At 37.7% G+C, this 19,510-nt stretch overlaps 1 protein-coding gene and 1 non-coding gene across 2 annotated transcripts in view; one reads left to right on the top strand and one right to left on the bottom strand.

The window, feature by feature from the left end:
- The window catches only part of STAM (signal transducing adaptor molecule), a 60,285-nt gene extending 45,552 nt beyond the window's left edge, over positions 1 to 14,733 (bottom strand). Inside the window, exon 1 of the mRNA XM_090266569.1 lies at positions 14,503 to 14,733. Within this exon, the coding sequence (XP_090122695.1) occupies positions 14,503 to 14,542 (40 nt within the window). The 5' untranslated portion in view covers positions 14,543 to 14,733. The remainder of the gene's footprint in view (positions 1 to 14,502) is intronic.
- Positions 14,734 to 19,292: 4,559 nt separating this feature from the next.
- Positions 19,293 to 19,415, top strand: LOC150019658 (small nucleolar RNA SNORA28). Its single transcript, XR_016509541.1, has one exon. It is a non-coding gene; the product is annotated as a small nucleolar RNA SNORA28 (small nucleolar RNA).
- Positions 19,416 to 19,510: the final 95 nt, after the last annotated feature.

Genomic DNA, 19,510 nt, shown 5'->3' with positions numbered 1-19,510 from the left:
GACATCTGACGGTTTTCTACAAAACTAAACATACTCTTACCATGTATCTTGGTATTTACTCAAAGGAGCTGAAACATGTCCATACAAAAACCTGTATATGGATATTTTTGGCAGCTTTACTCATAATTGCCAAAACTTGGGAGCAATCAAGATGCCCTTCAGTTGGTAAATGGGTTAATAAACTGTGGTAACATCTGGCCAATGAAATGTTATTCAGTGCTAAAAAGAAATCAGCTATCCCCCTGACAGGTATGGCTCAGTTGTTTGGGCATTCCTGGTCAGGGCACATATCTGGGTTGCGGGTTGTAGTCCCAGGTAGGAGAGCATGAGAGGCAATCAACTGATGTCTCTCTCTCACATTGATATTTCTCTCCTTCTCCCTCCCTCTCCCTATCTCTAAAATCAATGGGCATGACCTCAGGTGAGAATAAAAGAAAAAAAAAAGAATTAATACCAATGTCCAAAACATTGAGATCTTGGTCCCGTAACTTACTTGCAGAAAATTATAAAATTTGGACATATATGAAAAATGGAATTAGGGTTCTAGTCTATGCCAGGACTGATCTGAGGCAACTTACAATATAAAAATGAAAATGAAAGTGGGAATGTAAAATGGCACAGGCACTACAGAAAACAGTATGGAGTGTCCTCAAAAAATTAAGAACAGAGCTACCATATGATCCAGCAATCCATCTCGTAGGTATCTACTGGAAAAAAATGAAAACATTTATTTGTAAAGATATATGGAGCCCTATGTTCACTGGAGCATTCTTCACAGTAGCCAAGACATAAAAACAACCCAAGCGTCCTTCAATGGATAACTGGATAAAGAAGATGCAGTACATATATACAATGGAATACTCCTCAGCCATAAGAAAAGATGAAATTCTACCACTGACGACGACATGGGTAAATCTTGAGAGCATCATGCTAAGCAATGTAAGTCAAACAGAAAAGGGAAAAAATCATAAGATTTCACTCACATGTGGGATATAAAACAAAGCAACAAATGAACAAACAAAACAAACAAAAATTCATTGACACAGACAACAGTATGATGGCTACCTGAGGGTAAGAGGGGGTGGGGGTAAGTTGAAGACAGGAAAGGGGAACAGAAGGAGACTAAACTTTGGGTGATGAGCACACAATGCAATATAGATGATGTATTATAATGTTGTATACTTGAAACACTTATATAATCTTATTAACCTATGTTTCAATATAGATGAGCTATTATAATATCGTACACATAAACATCTTTTTAACCTATGTTACCCTAATAAACTTAATTTTAAAAAGAAAAAACATGAATATAGAACTCGACCAGCAAAAAAGAAAAAGAAAGAAAATGAAACCAACAGACAGACATAAACATAAACATAAAACAGAAAAGGAGTCAAAGGGGAAAAAAAAAAAAAAAGCAAAGCCTGAAACAAATTGAGAAAAGGGTAAAGACCTGGGAGGAAAAACAAAGAGTATCCCCAAAAACTTCTTCTTGATATATAGAAGAGAACAAGATTACTAATAAACTGTTTCTACTTAAGTGAATACAGTAGTAGTTATGAAAACTGAAGAGACATATAATGGAGAATCTAGGCTGGCTGTTCTAGACCATTTCATGAAAGGCTGGAACCAGTCTAAAACCTAAAATACCAATTGAGGTGTTTGTATTAATTCAAAAAAACATTAGAGAGCAAAGAAAGTTTTAAGCAAGGAAATAATCTGATCAGAGCTGGACTTTTAGGGGGAAAAAAACAATCTACAGCCAATATATATATAAATGGTTTTGAAGAGGGAAAGTAAGAAAACATGAGAAATTAACTCTGCTCTGAAAACTAAATGGGTTACTCAGAAACCAAATGTTGACATGGTGGTTAATTTTGTTCCACAAGGGCCAAGAGGATAACTGAGTCAAATTTACCTGTTACTGCCCAAGTTTCCATAATATATCCTAAAACCCTTGAAAATAGTAACAATTTCTGCTTTGGGTATTTCTTTCAATACCCATGCTTTCAAGTCTCTGTGCTCAATAAATATTAAATCTACTGTAATCACATAACTGCAATATTGATGGGAAAACTCAAGAGTTAAAGATTTTGGCCTTATTTGATAGGCTTAAGTGACTAATGCATGTTATTTCAGAAACTGGAATGCATGACCTATGTGATCCCAAGAGGTCAACAAGCAATTCAACCTCTGTGTCCCAGGGGGTCTGCAAATTGATGAAGATGGTATCTGAGCCACTGTGTTCCAGGAAGGAAACAAGAGGAGTGATGCAGATAAAGAATTGTTGATCATCATATAAAGAAGTACTAGGGAAATCTCTGCTGGACTACAACTCTTATCCAATTAATCTTTTCCCCAAACCCCTTAACTACCCTTTCTTCTCCTTATAAAAAGGTCAGCTTGAAATGAGATGTTAAGATGGTTTCCTGCCATCTCCTCAGATCGTGTACCATCTGAATAAAGCGCCCATATGACTCAATGTTTGTCTCTACTCATTGGTTCTGGTAGTGACAGGCAGCATGTACACTGACTTTTCCAGTTTCAATATGAATTCATAAAAGTCACAGAAACACACAGACTTTAAGTGGCAACAACTTCATTGGTTTTCAATTTTTACTGTTCAATGCAAACCCTCTACAGTGTAATTCTGATGCTAACTTTCCAGAGTTAATGCAGACTTCACAGGTTGAAAGCAGAGAACTTCACAACTCTTCGCTCACTTCAGACAACAGCAACAAGTTCAGGGTTTCCCAAGTCACATACACTTCTGGCCAACTTGCTGCAAATTCAGGGGTTCCCACAACCCCCTCAGGTTCAATAAGTCACTGTAATAACTCAAAGAACTCAGAAAGCACTTATGATTACAGTTTTATTATAAAAGATACAAAGCTGAACCAGGCAATGAAGAAATGAGGGCTAGCTCTGGGAGGATCCCAAATGTGAAGAAAGCTTTTGTGACCTCAGGATGCATCACCTTCCCGGCACATCAGTGTGTATCACTGTAGTAGGCAGTTAGACAGGCATGAGCAGGGTAGAAACAATAGGCCAGGTGTGGAATGTCATCAGGGTGAAAAGCCTGCAATGGGAAAACAAGGACCTTACCCCCTGGGTGAACATTCCTTCCCTGGCCATGTGGTTTAGACCCCCTTTCATATTGCCAGTCATATGGTTAAGACTCTCCCCTGGCCTTTCCTCCCCTAGCATATGCTAGTCATGTGCCAATGATACAGAGAGATCTAATCAGATTACTGGGAAGGAATAGGAGGGGCTATAGGAGGAAGTTGCCTGAGGCAATGGTAAACAGTCTAGGATGAGATTGGCTGAGAAGATGAATGCCTCTGGAATTATGGGCTGGAAGATTTCAACAGAAGGAAAGCAGAGACTGGCACGCTCTCTCTCTCTCTTTCTCAGGAATGACTGGGTCATCATGCTGTAGCTGCCTGCGTTTCCCCAAGGATGTTTCTGGCTTGTTTTTTGTTTTTTTCAGCGAAAAGTGGGATTTTGCAGCTCAGAAAATACTCTTTTCATCTTTGTTATTTAACATTTTAGTATGATACTGTACTAATGTAGCAATTATCTAACTAAAGCTAAAAGTAAAAATAATTATGCTAAGGAAGGGAAAAAGGAAGGTAGGAGGTGGTTAGCCGTTTCTTGGTGCTCAAGTCCCTCAATCCCATTTATTTTTACACAATTGAAAGAGATTTGATAAACATTCACCAGCACTTTAACATCGGAGTTACATTTTCTTGGCCGTTATCTATTTTACTGTATTTCTTACACCTTCATTCTAATAATATAAAAAAATCAAAATAGAACAAAGGGCCAAAGAAAAACCCTGCTCCAAAAGGATTCAGAAAAATGTTTTTATAGTCAAGTCCATCATCTATTTATTTTTTTATTTAATCTTTATTGTATTTTTTCCGTTATCATTTAGCTCCCTATAACCCCTTATCCCCAGCAATCACCACACTGTTGTCCACATTCATGATTTCTTTTTCCTCTTTGCTCAATCCCTCTACCTCCTAACTTCCCCACTACTGTGAGAAATGTTCACAATAAAAACCAGGACACAGGGCTTGAGCAGCAAAGCAAGGTGTTTATTCAGGAGTCTGCAGAGTCGGGCGCACCCTCAGCCAGGAGAATGTGTGCACCAAGTAAACAAAGAAAACTGGTTTTGTAGTAATGTGATTAGCTCCCCCTCCCTAACACGATTAGCTCCCTCACCCCTCTCCTTCTTCCCCGTTTCTCCATTACTGGTTACCCTGGAGTTTCAATCTAACAGGATTATCTAAATGCCCCTATTGTGATTTGTAAATATGCTAATGCTGTCAGCTCCCTTCTCAGAGATCCTCTAATTACATTTGCCCTTGAGACCCTTTAATTACATTTGCCCTTTGTTACTAATGATTTTCTACTGGTTTGGGAGTCACTATTTCCTTGTTTCTTTCACTACTAGCTATCATCCTGTTCTCCATCTATGAGTGTCTCTATTTTCCTTGTTAGTTCAGTTTGTTCATTAGATTCCACATCGGCGGCAGCCGTCCGTCTCGAGAGACGATGGTATAGCTTCTTAAGAGTCTATCTGCACCGCCGAGAATGGTTGTGCAGTCCGACTCGGTAGTGACACGGTATCTGTCTCCTCCCGTGTTGAATCGACATCTTGCGATGACGCTGGAGTGTCCTCTCCAGTGAAGCTAAAGCTACAGAGCCTGGGCAGGGTGATATGGAGGGTCTGCTGTTGCCCATGCAGCAGACCCCCCCTCTCTTCGCAGCTGAAGGATCCAAGGGAAAGACGGAGTCGATACAGCTTGGCTTCAGGTGCGCCGCAGGAGTTGACGGTGTTGACTACAACGTCAAACCGCCTTAGGGACTCCGGCTCCGGATTTTCTGTCGGGGTTTACTCCCTTAGCCTTTCCCCTGAAGAGGTATGCCGCAAGGCAGCGGAGGTTTTTTGGAATCAGAGTTTTCCTTCTCTGATGTGCCCTGAGTAGCTTTTGAATAAAGACTCCTTTTTCTTTTTCACTAAACCTCTACCTCCAGAATTCTGCCTAGAGGGGCACAGACCTCACTTGCTGTTCTGTAATAGCACACTCCCTTAGAGGAGGAACAAAGAGACCAGAGAATAGCCTCATATGACTCCCATTCAAGCCCTTGCTCAACCACTCCCTTAAGCATTAAACCCTTAGGACAGTGAGGTTCTGGCCCACATCAAATAATCTTAACAACAAAGTCTTGGTTCTGTTGACCACAGAGACAGAGTTCTGTTCAAACTAGAGATGACATTTAGGCCTCAGTTGTGTTTCAGCTCCAGACCTAGGAAAGCAGCAAAACCAGAAGTGCTGAGGTTGCTGGACTGAGGTCCAATCACCAGTGCCATTTAGCCACTAAAATCACCAGCCAGGAAGTTCAACTGAGCTTCAGTTTCCCGAGTTTTTATTAAGAGTTTGCTTATTAAGATACAATTGATCATCTCCTGGAATTCTATCTCCAGTCCCCTCCCTGCTTCCTGGTGGGGCTGATATCATGTGACTCAAGCCCCAACTATCTAATCACAAGATTATTCCTTCTGGAATGGCCAGCCCCCTTGCTGAGTAAGTATACCTAAACTAAGGTATAGTATTACGAAACCCCACAATGAATAACAAAGATGTCCTATCACTCAGGAAATTCCAGGGATTTAGAGGCTCCCTCCCAGGAAATGGAACAAAGACCATTCAAATTCTTTGTTATTTAGCACTCTCTTTTAATGGAAAATCTTATTTTAAAAACAAAAACAGAAAATATGTAAAGCTACTTCAAGTGGAACTAGAAGTTCTAATAAAGGAATCTCATAGCCCTACCTGATTGACTCTCAGCCCCTCTGAAGCCCAAGAAGATTGAGTGAGTCATCCTGGACAATACCCTCCAGTATAGCATTTACTCCTTAGAAAAGGAAAGCAGTTGTTACTTTGATCTGGTAGTGCCTTTAAATAATTAATTCATCATCCTACTGACTGGTAGCCAAGCAGACTTTTTAAAAAACATAGTGCTTTTTTTTAAAAAGAACACATTTAAATCTTAAAACCTATCACCTTATTTAAAAGCATAATAGCTATGCTTATTAAAACTTAATGTTAAAATGCTAATGGTTAACTAGAAATGACAGGCTGGTGTCTGATAAAATATAAATTGCCTATATCATAAATAAGTATGACCTTACAGTTCCTGAATTAAGTCACATCCAGGAGTGTCTGGTATAGTCATTAGCAGATACTATGCTGAACACTTATGAACTACCTTTGTTATTTTCATACGCACAAACAAGTCAGTATCAGAAATGCAACCTATTCAGAACTCTAAAACTGTTCACATCATTTACTGAGGCTGCCTCAGGTTCAACAAGCATAGAAGTGGAATTCTTCTCTGTTTTAAAACAACAAGTACTTTTTAAATCAGAAGAATATAAATTATTGCTAGCAGCAGTTCATGTGGTTTTGTAAATAGCAAATGAAATCAAAACTATTTACTTTCTAAGACAAAAACAGGGTTTGTGGGAAAGGGAAAAATGTCAATGAAAATAAAACATCTGCTTCTAAAGAATTCAAAGCTTCTTAACTACCTCATTCCATCCTCATATTATCCTTACACAAATACTGAATAAGTGAGATTAATAAATTTGCCTGGCAATACCCAGAAAATGACACACACAGCCTTATTTAAATTTCAATAGTCTCAATAGATTGGAGAACTTTTTCTGATAAGCAGCTTCCTCTGATCTTCTCAAAATTCATGATTGTCAAAGATTTAGGGAGGTGAGAAATGCTGACAGGATCACTGCCCACCAGACTCAGGCTACAGGAAAAACTCATTCAATCAACTTGGAGATGCTCATAAAAAAGGGGCAATGGAGAAAGGTGGAAAAGTGAACTCAGAGGGGTTCTGTACTTGCCCAAGTCCATACTTTGCCCACTTACTAATAGTAAATGCTGCAGCTGCAATTTAAACCCAAAGGCCAAGGTCCTTCCATCACACAATACTGCAAGGGAATAATGGGACATTAACATTTATGAAGATTAATCTGGCTGTGATTTATGACAGTGAGTAGACAAAGGAAAACCATAGTTAACTCTGTTGGATACAAACTGGTCCAAAATAAACTGACTAGGAAGGAATGCAAATTTACTATTATAAAAACAAAACAATGATTTAGCAAAGACAGAGGAATCATTCAAAATGCTTCTTGGATTGCAAGTCTAAATAACTACAGAACATTATAAAATTACCAAACAATGAATGAAGTACCAGATTGGGGAAGATAAGTTCAGTTTTCTGATAGATTTATTCGTTCTCAGTGATAACAGAAGACTGAATAGAAATACAGGACTGGAGATCTAAAATAATATCAATAATTCATTATTGATAAATACTTACTGAGTGCTTACTATGTACCAGGCACTGTCCCTAAGGTACTAGGGATAGACATGAAAAGTTCTTATCCTTATGGAGTTTGTATTCCACAGTCAGCTAGTCAATCAGTCAATCAATCACTCACTCACTTAGTCAATGTCAGATAGTTGAATACTATATAGAAAAATAAAAACAATGTAACAGTGAGTGGGTCAAGATGAATTTTTTTTTTTTTTTTTACAGAGGGTAATTTGGGAAAGCCTCTCTTAAAAACTGGTTTGAATAGTCTTGAATGATGTGATTGGAGGATCTTCAAATACCTGAGGGGAAGAATATCATTGGCAAAGAAAACAGCACAATATAGATTCGCAGGCAGAATGAGCTTGGAGTGTTAAGACCCAGGAGGCCTAGAATGAGAGACTGGGGGTCAAAATCACGTAAGAGACCCAAGAAGGGGCCTGACTGTGCACCACAATAAGGAATTTGCATTTCCCCAATAAGTGGAATGGGAAGGTACTGGAGAGTTCTGAGCGGGTGACATTACCTGACATTTTTCAAAGATCACTGACCTCTGTAGATGAGAACTGATTATAGGAGGCAAAAGTGGTAGCAAAGAAGCCTTAGTAGAAGGCTTTTGCCACAGTCTAAGAGGTAATGATGACTGGAATGAGATAATCATGGTGAGGTAAGGAAAAGTGATGAGATTCAATATATATTTTTTAAGTAGAGCCAAAAGATCTTCCTGATAGCATGGATGAGTGAAGGAAAAAGAACAATGATGATCCCTAGACAATAGAGATGAGTGACAGGAAATACCAATGGTGCCATCTACTGAAATAGGTAATGATGAAGGAATGAGCAGTTTTGGAGAACTAAGAACTATTACTATCTCTATATTCCATATTAAAGATAAGAAAACTGAGGCACAAAGTATCTAAGCAACTAGACCAAAGTCACCCTGCTAGTAAGCAGCAAACCCAAGAAATGAATTCAGGCACTATATAGCTCCAGAATCTGAACTCAATAACAAATTTAATAACCTAGGAGAAATGAATAAGTTCCTAGAAATATATAACCTTCCTAGAGTGAATCATGAAGAATTAGAAAATCTAAACAGACCAACCAACAGTGAGAAAATTAAAACTATCAAAAACCTCCCACAAAATAAGTCCAGGACTAGATAGCCTTACCAGTGAATTTTACCAAACATTCAAAGATTTGATACATATCCTTCTCAAACTCTTCCAAAATATTGAAGAAGAGGTAATACTTCCTAACACATTTTATGAGGCCAACATAACCGTTATGCTAAGACCTGGCAAGGATAACACAAAAAAAGAAAACTACAGACCAGTCTCTCTGATGACTACAGATGCAAAAATCCTAAACAAAATACTAGCAAATCAAATAAAAATACATTAAAAATAATATACATCATGATCAAGTGGGGTTCATTCCAGGAGCACAAGGAAGGTTCAACATATACAAAACAAAGAATAAAAATCATATAATTTTCTGCATCTATTTATAGATATAATATCCATCTATGATTAAAACACTAAAAAAATGGATATAGAAAGAATCTCAGCATAATAAAAGCCATATATGATAAATCCTCAGCTCATATCATACTCAGTGCTGAAAAACTGAAAGCTTTTCCTCTAAAATCAGAAACAAGACAAAGGCGTCCACTTTTACCACTCTTATTCAACACTGCTCTGAAGTCCTAGTCAGAGCAATCAGATAAGAGAAAGAAATAAAAGGTATCCAAACTGGGAATGAAGAAGTAAAAGAGTCACTGTTTGCAAGTAACATGATTTTACATATAGAAAATCCTAAAGGCACCACCAAAAAACTATCAGTAACAATAAGCAAATACAGTAGAGTTGCAGGATACAAAATCTATAAATACAAAAATCCACTGCATTCCTAAATACTAACAATGAATTTCAGAAAAAGAAATTAAAAAAATTCTTTTTGAAATTGCAACAAAAAGAATAATACCCAGGAATAAACTTAAAGGATGTGAAGGACCTATATACAGAAAACTATAAGACAATAAAATGGGAAGATATTCCGTGTTCATGGATTGGGAGAATAAACAGTTAAAATGTTCATATTAACTAAAGCAATTATACAGATGTAATGTCATACCCATCAAAATTCCAATGTCATTTTTTGAAAGAAATAAAACCAAAAAAAAAAAAAAATCATCACATTTGTATGGAACCACAAAAGAACGCAAATAGCCAGAGCAATCGTGAGAACAATGCAAAAAGCCAGAGGTACCATCCCCCTGACTTCAAATTATACTACAGACTATGATAATCAAAACAACATGGTATTGCAGGAAAACACACACACAGATCAATGCAATAGAATTGAGAACCCCAAAATAAACCCACATGTATGTGGGCAAATAATTTTTGACAAAGGAGCCAAAAACATATAGCGGAGTAAAGAAAGCCTCTTAAATAAATGGCTCTGGGAAAACTGTAAAGTCACATGCAAAAGAATGAAATTAGACTATAGTTTGTCCCATGTACAAAAATTAATTCAAAATAGATCAAAGACCTAAATAGAACATCTGAAACAATAAATCACATAGATGAAAAACATAGGCACTAAACTTATAGATCTTGGTTTTAGAAGATTTTATGAACTTGACCCCAAAGGCAAGGGAAGTAAAGGCAAAAATAAATGAATGGGACTATATAAAAGTAAAAAGCTTCTGCACAGCAAAAGAAATTACCACCATCACCACCACCAACAACAAAAAATGGTAACCAACTGAATGGGAGACGATATTTGCAAACAGCTCCAACAAGGGTTTAATAATCAAAATATTTAAAAACTCATAAAACTCAACACCAAACAAATAATATAATTTAAAAATAGGTAGAGGACCTGAGGAGACACTTCTCTCAAAAAGACATACAAATGGCCAACAGATACATGAAAAGATGCTCAACTTCACCAGCTATTAGGGAGATGCAAATAAAAACTACAATGAGATACCACCTCACACCTGTTAGAATGGCTGTTATCAACAAGACAAGCAGCAACAAATGCAGGAGAGTTGTGGAGAAAAAGAAACCCTCATTCACTGCTGGTAGAAATGTGAACTTGTTACAACCACTGTGGAAAACAGTAGGAAAGCTCCTCAAAAAATTAAGAACAGAATTACCATATGACCCAAAATCCCTCTTCTTGGTTTCTACCTGAAAAACTTGAAAACATATATTCACAAAGATATATGCACCCCTACTGTCACTGCAGCACTTTTCACGGTGGCCAAGATGCGGAAACAACAGAGGAGTCCTGTGCTAGATGACTGGATAAAGATGTGGTACATAAGATGAAATACTGCCATTTGCAACATGGGTGGACCTTGAGAGTATCATTCTAAGCTAAATAGTCTGAAAAAAAGTTAAGAACCATATGATTTCACTTATATGTGGGATACAAAACTGAAATTCATAGACATAGACAACAACGGTATGATGATGACCAGAGGGAAGGACGGTGGGGATGGGAGAGCAGTAAAGGTGTAAAGGGAGCCAAATATATGGTGAGAGATGATTTGATTTTGGGTGGTGGGCACACAATGCAATATACAGATCATGTATCATAGAAATTTACACTTGAAACCTACAAAATCTTATTAACCAAGTATCACCCTGATAAATTTAATTTAAAAAAATGAATTCTTAAAGCTAAGTTAAATTGCCTAAAAGACTAAGGGAAAAAAATTTCAAGGAAGTTCTAAATCTGAGTTCCAGGCCCAGTCCAACATTTAGAAAGCACAAAAAGGAGAGGCCAAAAAAGACCAAAAAAGGGCTATGCAGAAAATCAGAAGAAGTGCTGTGTCCTGGAAACCAAGTGAATAAAGCACATCAAAGAGGAATGTTAAGAGATCAACAAAGAAATGGACTAGAAATTGACCATTGGATTGGGCAAGATGGACTTCGCTAGGGACTTAAAATAAAAGCTTAATGGAATGAGTTACTTTATCATTAGAGTTGAACTTGGCAAAAAATGTGAAATCCAAAATGAGATTCATTCATTCAATGCTTACTGAACATGTATTAGTGTCAGATGCACTACATGCTGGGAATATCGTAGGGAGCAAACCAAACAAAAATCCCTGTCCTCGTGGAGCTCACATTCTAATAACATGTTTAGCCATTCCTTCAATGGAAGAACTATTCCCAGTATTTTGCTTCTTTATTTGAAATGTTACTTTACATAAAGCAGTTCCTGAATTTCTGACTCACCATTTCAGTTTATAAATAAAGTGGAAGATAATTTTGAAGAAGTACAAATGTATACTAATGTTAAATGGTTAATAATTATATCAAGTGATTTAGTGGTAACACTTTAATATCACTAGAATATTCATTGATGGATAAAGTGAGTAGTGTTAAGTGTATTCTACATACTATAGTCTACATGCTAGCCTAGTAAAAAATTTAACATGGTAGTCTATTGGACTTTGTCCAAGGATTATTTACTAGGAGTCTCTGATGGGTCTTCTTAGATAACCGTTCATGATATTTTGATACATGGATCATGAAGAGAGAATTGATCCAAGTACCCAAACCTGACTACCTTTAAAAAGTAAGCTTTTCTGAAGCAAAACAATATTCCTACACTCAAGAAACTTACTACCCAGCAAGCTCAAGTGGCACATTCTTAATTCAACAAATATTTATTAAGCACCTATTATATAGCAACCAATAAAATAGTTAAGGGACATAACACAGGATATAACTATCTTTAATGCAAAATTATTTGGTAATGACAAAATGTGTTCCAGGTCTGAAAAGAGATTATGGTGAACTAGAGCAATGGTTCTCAACTGGGAGCTATTTTGTAGGCCTAGGAGACACTTAGCAATTTTGGGGAAACATTTTAAAATGTGAGTGGGGGTGGAAGGTGCACTGGCATCTAGTGGGTATATGTCAAGGATGCTGCTAAACACCTCACATTAGAGAGCTCAGACCACCCCCACCCCCACCCCCAGCACCGAAGACATTTATCTGGGCAAAACCATCAATAGTGTTGCTACTGAAAAATCGTAGGACAGAGTAATCAGGAAATGATTCAGGTATAATGAGTTGGAATTTGAGTTGGCCTTTAATCATGAGGACATGTGGAAAGGTAGAAAGATAATAGAAGCAAACATACACAGGCAAGAAGGAACCTGTATTGAACTTTATGTTGTAGGAACTGAGGAAGGGTTTTATATTAAGAAATGTATTTGAATCCAATGGACATGTGCACTGAAAGAGTGAGTAGGATATAAAGGTGATTGGGTAATTGGAAGCTAGATTATATAAAAACTAGTAAAGGTACTGGGAACAAAAGAAGCAGATATTTAAAAAATTGTTTTAGTTTAAGCGTTTGTCCTAGAAATTAACGTAGTAATTTGCAAAAGTGCTTAAGAACAGCAACCATGTCGTATTATTAACTCTATTTCTTATGTCACTGTTCTGTAAATAATGTGTGCTAAGTACTTATTAAATTAAATGCAATTTTCCAGTTAATTATTTACAAGTATTATTGGTGATCTCTAAAGTTCCATCTATTGTTAGTATTCAGGACATTCATTTAAACTAAAAACAAAAACAAAAACAAACAGCCACCGTTTCATAGGTGACTTACTATATAAAAAGGCTCCGTAGTAGGCCTTCTACACATATTATTTCACTTAATCACGAACAAAATCTGTTTTTTGCTCTTTAAAGATGAGGATACAGTGACTCAAAGAGCTTAAGTAACTTGTCCTTGATTTCACTCAGCTAGAAAATGGCAAATATAAATTTAACCCTTTCCTAGCTAAACCCAAATCTGCAAGCTTCCGTGATATGCTGGAAGGAAGGATTAAGAAGACAAAATCTGACACCTACCATTCACAATTAAAATACACAAGCAAATATATATATATATATATATATATATATATATAAATATACAAGAAAAAAGTTTTTCAGTAAATTGAGCTTAAGAACTTATATGCACGACCCATGGACATGAACTAAGTGGGGGGGGGGGGGACTGCTGGAGAGAAGGGGGATATCCGGTGGAAGGGGGCCAAGGGAAAAAACTGGGACAACTGTAAGGGCACAATCAATAAAATATACTTTAAAAAATATATGTATATATACAAGCAACTCTACTTAAAAGCTGCCCTTATATTTCTTTACTACAGTAATTAGTAAATTCTGCCTTAAGGAATTTGGACACGCTATTTGGTTTGCTTTCCATTCCACACCTATGGGCCAAGGTGGTTCCTAACTGCATTCAAATCACCCCAAAATTATTTTCCCGGAAACTCAAAGTCCTGTAGTTACTACCTTTAAACCAGGGGAAAAAAAAAAAAATCTAACCTGTTGAATAGGTCTGATCAGTACCTACTACCAATAATTAAGAAAGCACACACACACATGACATTTCAAATTCAAAACAAATGAGCATTTTCAAATTCAAGGTCCTCCTCCACACTTCTTAAAAGTACAGAGACCTCCTCTGAGGCGGCCCAGCAGCTCAGGGCCTCAATTCTTTCTCAGCTGTTGCCAAATATTCCATTTGCAGCTCTCCCAACGTTTTCAAGTCTGCCCTTAAACAGAAGCTCTCTCCTCCCGTTACTGTTACAAAATAGATTTTAAAATCCATTAAGGAACCTAACCTAAAACATTCTCCTAGTTCCAAGTGCTTAACATTTGTCCAGGGAAACACTTTATTATATGGCTTATAATTCTATCCTAGTCGAGATGCTCGTCATCCCTCAGCCCTGTTCTTCCAGAAGCACTGTCCCAGCACCAGATGCTACACCAGCTGTTCCTCTGAAGCTCTTCCTACAGCAACCCTTTAAACAGTCCTTCCCAAACCCACGATTCCAGCTCAAAGCCCATTTTGCAGTCGGAGTACCATTTCTTTCAAAGAGGATGCGCCAAGCCCGCAACCTCCTCGGAACTCTTAAGGTTGGAGCCTCAGTAAAAGGAAACAGCTTGTCCCCGGCCCGGAAGTCCAGGAGGTACGCAGAGACCAGGCAGAGCGGACTTGCAGTTCGGGGGCGGGTGCACAGGGAGCGGCAGAAGCACTTACCAACATCCTGATCGAAGGGATTAGTGGCAAAGAGAGGCATCTCCACGGCGTGCCGAGGTGTCCGCAGGGACTCCCCGTCGACACCACGGGAGTCAGGGTGCGACGGAGGAAGGATGACTCCTCAGGCAAAAACAACAACAGACATAGACTATACAGGGTCCCCGACAGGTTCTCGCCTCACCAAACCGCAGCAACCGCGGCGGCGGCCACAACGAAGAAGCCGAGAAGGCCCCCGCGTGGAGCCTGTCGGGAATCTGGGCGACCTCAGCTCTGCCTGACCAGAACCTGCCCAGGACCTGCCTCACCCAAAAAGGCCCAATGAAAGCACCCCCTCGTCCCGACTCCTCACTTGATTAGTCACACAGGCGAGGAGGGTAATGCCTGCGTTTTCTGCTTTTGCCTTGGCCGGCAGTTGCCGGAGGATGGGGTCTTGAAGGCGCGTCAAAGCCGACTACCACTCCCAAGAGTGAATCAGAGACTGAGAAAGAGGAGGGGTCGCGTTTATGTTGAGTGGAACCCCTTTTCCCAGTCTCAGTCGGTTGTCATAACTTTGCAGTCCCTGCGGAGGGGGATGGGACGTTCTTCGTTTGGAGTTATCTAGGTAAAAATGGCTATAAGTAATATGCTGTGTGAGGCGACAAGAAACTTGCTTGGATGAAGTCATGTGAGCTGAATGGATTAGCTCGAGTCCCTAAAGACGGGAGTGTCGGCGCGCGCCTCCCCTGCAGAGGGCTCGAGTCCTTGAACGCCCGGCTTCAGAATCTGTCGAAAGCACTCCTAGTTGGGCATTGGTTAGTAGTGACTAACTGTGCAGTTACTAAGCAGTTGTGTTTGGGAAATAAGTTTCACAACCCAGGAGTGCCCCCCTAAAAGTGAGCAAAAAACAAAACTGAGAAATGGAGCTAGAAATTGATTAGTGATTCCTCATCACTTAAAATGTTTATTTAGTAATTTTATTTGTTTATTTAAGAAATAACTATATTCACGTAGGAATTTTAAGGGGCACTACTGTATTTTGCGTCCCACTTGGAACAAAGGATCTTGCACGTGAATAGAAATTATGTAAATTATGTCCAAAAAGAAAGTGCGTACTTCCAAAAGTAGAATGCAAACAAATATTTACAAAGTGTCGACAACAGCATTAGTATTAGTGGTATACAAAGAGTGCTTACAAAAAGCCATTAAGATTGAGGATCCATTTCTAAAAGTGAAAATGCAAATTAAAGTAGCATTTAGATTAATTTTTGTCATTCACACAAAGAATAGAAAGAATCAGAAATGCGGGGAATAATACAATCACAGTGTTGAGTTAAATGTATAGTACTATATTCTTCCTAAAAGAAATATTTACAACTATGTAACCAAATCCTTTGAAAATGGACCCAGTAATTGTACTTTTTTGGGATTTATCCTAAAGACATTCTTTCAGAACATGAACAGAGCTAATTCTGAGCAACATTGCTTATATTATCAATCAGAGCATTGTTAACTACTAAAATGTCTAACATTAAGAGGTCAAACAAATTCTGTAAGAAACGGGAGAAATAATAGTGTTGTGAGGATCAAATTCATTAACACAAGTGAAAACCTTAGGTGCCTAGCATATGGTAAGCAATAAATAAGTATAAGCAATAGTTATAATTAGTATTGGTCCATAAATTACAGTACACACGATGTAAAAACACCCCAGCTATTAAAGGTGATAATACAGATCTATTTACATAGAGATATTAGTGCGTAAGTTTTTTAAAACAGGTTTTAAGAAAAAATAAAGCATGGAGAATTATAAAATAACCCAAATTTTTAAAGTCTGAAAGGAAATACATGAGAATATTATGACATGATTCTCTGTCAGTGGTAAGATTGGAGATAGTTCTTAGTTCTTTATGCATTTTATGTTTTCCAAATATTTTAATAACCTATTATCTTTCAAAAGCTGGGGTGTGGGGAGTAAAAACACAATGTGAAAAATAATGTTCTATGTTTGTATCACTGGTTCTTAACATTTTGAGTAGTCAGTACAAAAAGCTTGCTTGTTGTTTCATTATGACAGTATAAAATGCTTCCAAAACATCACTATTGGTCCGTGAACCAGAAAATTCTCTCCAAAAAACCAGTTCTTGATGACTAGTCTGAAAGAATCAGGTGACAACCTGTCCACTTCAAGCTACTGAGCAGAGTCTGGGGAACATTATTATAATCACCCTGTATCACAGCCAAATGTTTATGGAAATTAATCTGGATGTTCTTTGTGGTTCAGTAATGAGACTAAAGTATTCTATTGCCAGCAATAAGCTATTGATCAAATTGTTCAAGCTTTGATTATCAGTATGTGAGCACCGGGGACAGTGAAGGAATAGCAACTATTAGTCTTGATACCATTATCTATATATTCTGACCTGGAAAGATGAATTTAGCTATTTGGGGCCTTTATGATTAATATGCTATGAATAATAAACATTTTTAAATGTAAAATTTTTAACATCATTATGTTTAACAAAAAGGTCAAATATAAAAAGTTAAATGGGTTCTTATTTTAAGGTTAGCTTTTCATTATTCTCCTTTAAAACACTGAAACTGCAGGAGTTTTACTTGTAGTATTTCCATAGTTTTAAAAACACGGTTGGGACTACATATCAATTTCACATGCAAATGTTTCTGTAATGTGTGTTCACTAAATTCTGTGATTAAAGTGCCAAATGCCTTTTTTATTTTAGGGTTTGATTTTGAAAATTCTTACACATTAAAAAAGATAGCAACATACAAATGGAGTTGCTCTAAGAAAAATACATAATTTTAAGGATTAGGGAAAAAAATGTCCTAGGAAGATTATTAACGCTAATTCACACCCTCATCATCTCTTAGATGAATGATTACATTTACCTCCTACTATGTTTTTCTCCTTTCTTAATGCTAAGGACTGAATTTTGTCCTCCCAGAATTCATATATTGATATTCATAATACCAATGTGATAATATTTGGAGATGGGGCCTTTGGTGGATAATTAAGTAATTAGGTTTAGATGAGATCTTGAGGGTGAGGCGCCCATGATGGGATTAGTGCCCTTATAAGAAGAAACCCCAGGGAGCTTGATCTCCCTCTCTTCTCTCTGCCATGTGAACACGCAGTTGGCAGCTATGCCTGCAAGTCAGGACAAGAGTTATCACTGGAACCTAACCATGCAGGCACCCTGATCTGGAATCCAGCCTCCAGAACTATAATAGAAATAAATTTCTGTCGTTTAAGACACACAATCTATTTTCATATCTCATGGCACCAAACCGAGTAAGCCACCTACCTATCTCCCAACCATTCTCCAAACCTCTGCTTGCATTATTTTTCTAGCACACAGATCTGATCATGTCATACCTATGAAATTTTCACATGGTACTTTAGTCAGTTAATCAGTCACTCAGTATACATTTATTAACTCCTTATGTGTGCCAGGTACCATTCTAGATGCTGGAAACTTCATAGGGAATAAAAATTCTATGTGAGATAAATTTCTTTGGAGCATAGTCTATGGGAAATAGTCATTAAATAAATGAGTGGTTACAAGTGTGCAAATTAGTCTCTTGCCTTCAGGATTAAATTATAATTCTTCAGTATCACATCCTTACTGAACCGGCCCCTGAGTACCTCATCGCCTCACAATCTTTCTCCATACCCTCTACTTTAGTTTTTCTGATGTCCCCATGTTTTCAACGGCTTCAAACAAGCAACTCTTTCTGCCTTTCTTGCTCTGATTCTATACCTTCTCTAAACCTCCACTCATATGTCATTTTTCAAAAGCCTTTTCTGACACAGTACCTGACCATTAATAGGCATGTGATAAATATTTGTTAATTCTTGATTATTGGTCACCTCTATCATAGCACTTAATGGTACTATATTTGTTCCAGGTGTCTTTTACTACATAAAAATCACTCCGAACTTGGTATCTTAGGGTAACAATAACCATTTATTTTGCTTACAAATCAGAAATGTGCTCAGAGCTCTGCAAGCACAGCTTGCCTCTCTTCCACAATGTCAGCAGGAGTGGCTCAAGGCTGGGATGACTACATCTGGGGCTGCAATCTTTTGAAAACTTACACACTTAACACGTCTGGCAACTGATGCTGGCAATCTGCTGGATAATTGGGGTTGCCAGCCAGAACAACTACACGAGAACTCCTTTTTGTCTACTTGGTTCCTTCCAGCATATTGGACTGAACATTTCAAGAGACAGGAGAAGGAAACTACCACTTTCTTACAATCTGAGCTAGAAAATGGGCACAGCATCATTTCAGTCATAGTGTATCAAACAAGGAGTCCCAGTATCTGCACTCAAGGAGAAGAAGTAAATCTCACCTCCTGATGGAAGGAATATTAAAGAATTTGAGGGCCATATTTGAAAACTACTGCAGTATTGTAACTTAGTCTGTGACTCATTTATCTCTGTATTTCTGAGCTTTGCCCAGGTGTTCCATAAATATTTGTTAAATGTAGTAAATAAATATGACATGATTAAAATGGCATACTATCATTACCAGCCATACAGGAGTAACAAGATCTGGATTTTTCACCATGACCAAATAGAACACTGGACAAAATATATAGAATAATTAATTTCAAACATGGGACAATAGACTCTGATACCAACGAGAAAAGAAACATGCAATAAACCCTATGATCGCTGTAGCATCATGTCTAGAGTCATTTTTCTGAACTGTGCCACATGGATTGAAAACTCGAAAAGAACCAGAAGGTCCTATTGTATAAAAAGATAAAAAATCAGAGTTTGGGTTGCAAGCAACACTCTGTGGCAGAAGATTAAAACTGTCTGACACAATTTGAGCTTGCTATAGCAACAAAGTCTAACCTATTGAGGTGCTCTCTCTATGAGACAAGCTGTTATATAGACTTAGTTAAAAAAATAATGGAATAAAAATCAGTTTGAGGAAGACAAAGGGCTAGAATTTGAAGGAAAGAATACTAGGAGGGTGCTCCAAAAATCTGCACAGGGGT

The sequence above is a fragment of the Furipterus horrens genome, unplaced genomic scaffold (assembly GCF_987537825.1).
Source record: "Furipterus horrens unplaced genomic scaffold, mFurHor1.1.pri manual_scaffold_2, whole genome shotgun sequence".
NCBI classification, from domain to species: Eukaryota; Metazoa; Chordata; class Mammalia; order Chiroptera; family Furipteridae; genus Furipterus; species Furipterus horrens.
The sequence above is the reverse complement of the archived record's forward strand: the minus strand, read 5'-3'. Positions and strand labels throughout refer to the sequence as shown.